At 38.6% G+C, this 7,547-nt stretch overlaps 1 protein-coding gene across 1 annotated transcript in view; it reads left to right on the top strand.

The window, feature by feature from the left end:
* Positions 1-660: 660 nt before the first annotated feature.
* The window catches only part of DMGDH (dimethylglycine dehydrogenase), a gene marked incomplete at both ends in the record, with an annotated part of 30,027 nt that continues 23,140 nt past the window's right edge, over positions 661-7,547 (top strand). Inside the window, 2 exons of the mRNA XM_009076824.1 lie at positions 661-826; positions 7,207-7,305. Of these exons, the coding sequence (XP_009075072.1) occupies positions 661-826; positions 7,207-7,305 (265 nt within the window). The remainder of the gene's footprint in view (positions 827-7,206; positions 7,306-7,547) is intronic.

The following is a 7,547-nucleotide window of genomic DNA, read 5'->3' as shown; positions in this document are numbered from 1 at the left end:
GGCTCTGTGGATGGGGCAGTCGAGAGCAGGATCAGATGGCTTGGAGAAGAAGGGGGCTGCCTGCAGCAGCAGTTCTGGTCTATGCTGACCTAAAGGAGTTAGGAAGATGCAGTGTGGTAGAGTAGCAGGTGTGAGCCATTGACAAAAACCTATTTCTGTAATATTTTGTCTTCAGCAATGTAGATATGTCAAAATAGAACATGAAAATAAATACCAAGCTTCACTGTTCATGAACACTTACACTGGTGTCGTCTCCTGACATTGCCTTTGGAAGCATAAGGAGCCGTACTAGGACGTTCTTACAGCCTTTGTGTTGCATATACTGTAGCACTTCTGAAAAGCCAGGCTTTGATACTGCCATTTTGTGGGTCAGTTTCTTGGATAAATAACACAGGATTTAAAGTTGCAAGTGGAAGCAAACTTGCTCTATTTTTTCCTATTACTAGTGTTTACATATATGACCCTCTAAGAGCATTTACATTGAAAGAAGATAAGCATGAACAGGTTAAGGTTTTAAGTCAGGTGTGTGTAGGCTCCCAAGCAGTCACCAAGTTACATTATGATTGGAGCAGTAAAAAAGAGATGGGAAAAAGTGCAATTGCCTTTTTGTAACTGTCTGTAATTTTATTTTATTTTATTTTATTTTGCTTTACCTTTCAGGAAGGAAACCTCATCTCCTTCCTTGGGGAAAGACAGAGCAGACACAGTGATCATCGGTGGTGGTTGTGTTGGTGTGAGTCTAGCCTATCACTTGGCTAAGGCTGGCTTGAGAGATGTTGTTCTGCTGGAAAAATCTGAGCTCACTGCAGGATCTACTTGGCATGCAGTAAGAAATGTTTTGTTAGTCTCTCAGATTAAGAACAGGTTGTGTATGTAACGATGGTGGAAATCTCAGTACCTTTTTATTCTGTGGTTGTCTTCCCTGTCACCACTGACATTACATGAAATCTTGGAGGAGTGAAGGTAATGGCTGTACACTGCAAGGCTTTTTAAGGCTGAATGCTTTTCTGTATGCTAAAGAAAAGAGCTAAAACGACATATCTGTAATAATGTTAGGGTGGGGATACCTCCTGTGATATTCTAACCATGGACACACTGGTGCACAACATCCATGTATGTATTCACGTGTTTTCTACACCAATGTCTGCAGTAGGTAGTGTAATGAAATAAAATGAAACTTGCCACAATAATAGATGCTTTTTGCATTCATTTCCAGCTATGCTTAGCTGAAACTGGGAGATTGTTATCCCTGTGTGTAGCAATGCAAAAGGGCAGAAACAGTTCAATGTCTGTAGAAGAACTGCTGTGTAACTACAATAGAACACTTACGCAATGCTTTTAACTATAGCATTTGAGTGCCTTTCAGGAACAATATAAGGAGGATGTCTCAGATGTATTATGTTTTATTTGTATTCTTACACTTCTCCCAGGGGAAGAAATCTGAGGTCTGAAATGCTTCGTGTTAGTTTTGTGTTTGGGGCCTTATGAGAGAACAACAGTAAAAAAATAGAGCAAACAATGAAAATAAAATAGTAAACAATAGTAGAAACAAGTAAAAAAATCACTGCTTGAAATGTGTAAGTAGGCTCATACTTAATTTTACTTACTTTTCAACAAACAAAGCAAAAGAAACACATTGTATGTAGTTAGGAGAAACAAAGTTCAGTAATTTTGTGCCTTTTAGACAGTCATACATGTCATGCAGAGCAACACCATGCAGAGTGTTAGATCATGTGTCTTGTGTATTGAATCACAACTATGAAATGCTCAAAGAGTACTTGGAATTAAGTACAGGAGTGAGGCACAGACTGAATTCTATTTGCCCAATACATATACAAAACAAAATGTCTGTAAACAACAATTAAATTCCCCTAACTGAATAAGAAAGCAAAATCACAAATGTTGTTACTGAAGGTTTCCTTTGTTATACTCACTCACCTTAGTTTATTGCTCATAGCTGTGTTAAAGCAACCTCTCCTTCAGTACTTTTGCCCACACTTAGTGAGTGCAGCACTGGAGCACTGAGTGAGGAACTCAGTTTCCAAGGTGGAGGGAGAGCTGGAGCTCAGCAGAGAAAATACCTGCACTCCCACAGTTGAGAGGGTGGCCATTGCCACTGAATTTGATGTGATTAACGCAGTAAGACACCTGGTTATGACACAGGTTAAAATGGATAGCTGTTAGAAAAACTGCATGGTACACTGTCTTTTCATTGAACTCAATATTAGAGGGCTCTGTCTGAAGATGAAAATTTGATAATAAATCCGTTTCAGATGATGAGAAAGATCAAAACTGTGACTGTGAGTTCCTTGTTGCACTAGGTACATTGATCAGTGTTTTCCTCACAGTGATACAGCACTAGATAGAGATGAAAATGGCATGTACTGTTAGCACATGAAATGGCACACAGCATGTTGCCTGCAGCCACAAATGTTGGAAGTCTGGTTCAGATGTTGCTGCATGATAACACATTTTACCTCTTTCACGGTCTGGTAAGTCCTGCCAGAGATCAGGGTCACGTTTCAGATAGATCATATTCCTGCTAGTGGTGCTGCCAAAACTTTCTTCCACTTCTCAGGTCTGAGATAAGTCTGGCTGACTTTCATGCGTGTTACTGAAACAGCACAGCAAGTATGCACATTTTTATGTTACCAGTTAAAAAGAGGTAATAATAACAGAGCAAGTGCTGCTCGTTTTAATGTAGCCATGACAAAGTGGTGGTTATTGTATGCTATATTATACTTTTCCTTGCAACATGCAATTGATTTTACTGCTCACAGTAAAGCACAGTACAAGGTAAATAATAACTTGTTACAATTTGGTCAAAAAATGCTAACTTAATAATGCCCTTAGAATAAAATCTGAAACTGATTGGAATAGAACAAAACTGACACAAAAACATTTTGACATGCAAAGATTTCAGCCATAAAAATGCTTTAAAATATTCGTCAATTCTCATAGCTAAGTGTCATTCTTAAAACTGTTTTCCCAGATCATGTTTACATACAATAACAAAATCTCTTTTCTTAGAAAAATAGTGCAAAGCCTAGAGAAAATCTGTTTCAAATACAAAAATAGTTCACTCTGAAACTGACGAGGACAAGTAGACGCGTTGGGAGTCCAGCTGGGCCAGACAGGCAGGGAACTCATGACTGAGTTACTGAGCAAAACACAGGATACCAGAGATAGAAGCAGGAAAAAGCTGCAAATGGGGCAAATTAGAGGAATCACCTGAGCATGTGATGGGGATGTTAGGAAAGTTGCTAACATTCTACTATTACAAGATGTTCCTTGTAAGGAGCATTACAGGCAGCAAGAACTGCTTCTGCTGCTGCATTAGTAGTCCAAGTCTGAAAAACAAAAGTGCATGGCTGTTGCTGAATGAGGTAATTTAGTCACAGTGTTCACTGATACGGCTGAAGTACTCAGCACCCTCTTGCCTGAACTTCCTCTGACAGGGTTTCTCAGGCTTCTGCATTGCAGAAGAGGAACTACCAGCAGTGGGTGAGCACCAAACCAGGGATTGCTGAGAGAACTTGATGTGCACATGCATTGGACCAGACAGGCTGCAGCCAACATTGCTGCTGCTGACATTTAAAGGCTTCAGATGTGTCAGCTTTGAAGGACTGTGGAGATTGGTAGATGTGCCTGACATTTGGAGAAGGGCCTATGTATGCATCTTTTAAAAAAGCCGAAGAGCTGAGCAGAGGAGCTAAAGACCAGCTAGACATAATTTGGTTCTTGGAGAAATCATCAAGTGGCACATAAAGGAGAAAAACTGTGATTTGGAACTGGACAGATTTGCCAAGAATAAATCATGTCTGATCAAACCTGATTGCCTTCTATTCTGAAATGACTGAATTCACGGGCAAGGGGAGGAGAGTTGATGTCACTTACGTAGATTTTAGCAAGGCTTTAGATGCCATCTCCCATAACATTCATGTATTCAACTGAAGGTGCTATGGCTGGACAACTAGATAGTTAAAAGACTGCTTGGATGGCTGGGCTCAGAGCATAGTGGTTAATGGGTCTTGCTCTACCCAAAGCCTGGAGATGAGTGTAGTGTCATAGAAGTCTGTGGTGGGACCAATCCTGTTTAACATCTTTGTCAATTATCTGGAATAGGTGATGAAGCACAAGATGTACATGAAGTACACAGACTTGAAGCTGGTCAGATTTGCAGCTGACACCAAACTGGGAGGACCAGTCAATGCACTCAAAGGCAGTGCTGCCATGCTGAGGGTCCTAGACAGGCCGGAAGGATGAAGGGAAAAGGAACTTTATGGAATTTAACAAAGGCAAATGCAACGTTCCATACTTAGCCAGGAGAGTAGTGCGTAGTGCAGCCTCTGTTCTTGGAGATTTTCAAAGGCTAAGCTGAAGAAAATCTTGAGCAACCTGGCCTGGTCTTGTAGGTGACCCTGGTTTGAATAGGCAGTTAAATAGAGAGCTCCTGAGGTCACATTCAATCTGCTTATTTCATTATCATTAATTTATGACCTGAATTTTTATAGAGTGCAGTCAGGTTATAGTTGTCTCCCCACTGCACTCCTGAAATCAGAAACATTTGTTATCCGAAGCCAAAAGGCATCAAAAGTGTTTAAAATTCTTTTCTTCACTTTAAAGTGTAGGACAGTGAAGTATCTATTTAATTCACGCAGTTAAATGTTCTTGAATATATATGGCTTTGTAGCTAACTTGCAAGTGATTTGTGGCTCATTTAGTTCAACATTACTGCACTAGTAATGACCACTAAAAGGGAATTTCCTTCCACCTGGAACATATATTAGTATGTTTGGGAAAATAACAGAAGACCAGGAAATGTTTGCATAAACAGAAGATAAAAATAATATGAGCTGACAAAGTTTGCAGGTAGAAGTAGATTAATTGCTCTTAGGCTACTGTACATGGCTAAATAAATGCAAACATTTCAATGGCTAATTTATTTCTTCATTCTGTATACACAGAAAAAAAAAGGTGCTTAGGACTTATATTTTAAGGAACAAACACGTTTTAATGACAAATTCTGCAGTGAAACAGCCCTGAGGTTTAGTCTAAAGTATTTAAATGTGTCCACAACAACATAAAAGCACGTGTAGCAAATGATATAAAACACATTTAATCAAATATCTTCAATTGTGTCCAGTATGATGATAATGATCTAATAAGATAATAAGGAAAGGACAAGTAATATTTTTTCCAGATTGTTAATTTACCCCAGGGACTTTATAAATCCAACACTTCTGCTTTGTGCTTTATGCGACCCTTGTTAGACTTATCTCCCTCCTGCAGGTTTGTGTGATCATGTTTTGAGTGCAGATGGTTGAGGCAATGAACAGTACCCAACATACTTAGGGAACTTGAGACAAATTTATGAGCAATACAGGTGTCCCTGCCCATGGCAAGGGATTGGGACTAGATGATCTGTAAGTTCCATTCCAACCCCTAAATTTTATGATTCTATGATATGACTCTATGATTAATTCTGCACTCTCTTCCACTGGATCATTTTGGCATTTCAGTTGTGTGTTACACTATGACATTGTATATAATCTAAGATATCAGAAAGACAGAATTCTCACAAATAAAGGTAGGAGAAGCTTTCAACACCATGGCTAGCATTAAGACATGCAATTAGTAATGCCAGACAGTAATGACACTCTTGCTCTGAAGATACTGAGTACCTGTCGTCTCAGGCAGTGAGTAAGATTTATGTTTCTTGACGGAAATGGTATCTGAATGTAAACTGTTTGCTAAGAGCAATTTGAAGCTAATTGTTTCTGAAGAAAAGATCCTGTCTTAAATGTGAAACTGCACCAAGAAACATGGGACAGAAGAGGCCATGGTTTAAAAAATGTGGATGCGTGACCTAATTCATGCAATGTGTGTTCATATTCATTACAGACAAGTGTAACAGTAGCTTCTTAGCATCACTAAATTAGTTTGAATTAAAATATGTCTTTAAAGACCACTAAATCTTGCTTTTGTTACTCATATGTTTACAGGTATTCCACTAGCTTTAAAAGTTTAAGCCTCAAAATATGCTGCACAGAACAGAGCTCACAAGTTAAAATCAAGAGTAGCTAATGTATGTGCATACTGGGCAACTCAGAAGGAAATTATCAGAACTCTAGTTTTTGTGTTATTTTTCACCTTTGAATTTCCTGCTGTCTTTTTTCTCAGGATGGCAGTGAACTCAAAGATGAGCTCCAGTGTCTAGCTCCCATAATGGAAGCAGCCTTAATCTCTGAACAAGCTCTATTTTAGTTGGCAAAAGAATGTGCTATGTATATAAAACATTTAGATCAGTGTAGTTATCTCGAAAGCCTAGGTAATTTTACATTTCTGTTGTCTCACTTGAAGAGTTCTAATGAGTTGACAAATTCAGGTCTTACAGAGACATATGCTTAACTTCAGTTACACTTGAGTTAAATGTTTTCAAGTGCCAAATGTCTGCAGTTACAAATGTCATTAGATTGATGCAGCTGTCTCTGCTATAGGCAGGCAAACAGTTCTTTCTAATACAGAAGAGTCTCTAGTAACTTCTTGATTTTACCTTTGTATGAACCCAAAAGAGCTTGACAGCCTTCTACAGCCAGACCTGGTACAGTGATGTGCAAAATGTATGCAATAATTTCTCAAACTACTTGTGAAATGCAGCATTTGCTCTTTAACTGCCACACGAGACAACTGTTGAAAACAGAGAAATATCAGTTTCCACTGCCCTGCTGTTCACACTCCAAGAATGTAATAACTCTTGTAAAGATCTGGTCTTTCAGAAGGTTTGGTTTCTCTCCCATCTCCATTTGCAAGAAAGAAAAGACCCTACTACTGGAAGTTTAGAGTTAGTAATTTGATTTAGTTCATCAGAAATGAAGTTTGTGAGTCTTTTCCAAAAGACCTGAAACAGTCAGCTGAATAATTTAAGTAAGAAAGGAAACCATAGAAGAGAACAACTGCGACAGTATCATGGGTCGACAAATTTGATGAGAAAAGACAGATGGAAAAACACCTGTGCAGAAAACAAGAATATCTTAAGCAGAGAAAGAATTTTTGTTTTATTTTTGTAGCAGTTGGCTCTATCCATGTGTTGTTTTTCTTTATAGTACCTTGAAAGTTCCTTTTGAAATGATAGTTGGAAGGAAGGAAAAAAACCCACTGCATTTCTAATTGTATCTCTGTTGTTGTTCCTATTTCTTATTTGAGGCTGGTTTAACTACTTACTTTCATCCTGGAATAAACCTGAAGAAAATCCATGCTTACAGCATCAAACTCTATGAGAACCTGGAAGAAGAGACTGGACAGGTAATCCCTTTAACCTTCAAAGTATTCAACATCTTACTTCTGTACTAATTGTCTTACAATAGAGTTTGCAGTTGTTACCACTGTGGGGTTGGACATGTCCCTTTTTTACTGAAGTATATTCTGCTTGCTTAGTCACTAAATATTTTAGATGATTTCCCAGATCCCTCTATAACTTAAGGAAATAAACACCTCTGGAGCTCAGCAGACCGAGCATGTGCAACTTTGGCTTAGTAGAGGAGCTA

The sequence above is a fragment of the Acanthisitta chloris genome, unplaced genomic scaffold (assembly GCF_000695815.1).
Source record: "Acanthisitta chloris isolate BGI_N310 unplaced genomic scaffold, ASM69581v1 scaffold43386, whole genome shotgun sequence".
In the NCBI taxonomy this organism is placed as follows: Eukaryota; Metazoa; Chordata; class Aves; order Passeriformes; family Acanthisittidae; genus Acanthisitta; species Acanthisitta chloris.
The sequence above is the reverse complement of the archived record's forward strand: the minus strand, read 5'-3'. Positions and strand labels throughout refer to the sequence as shown.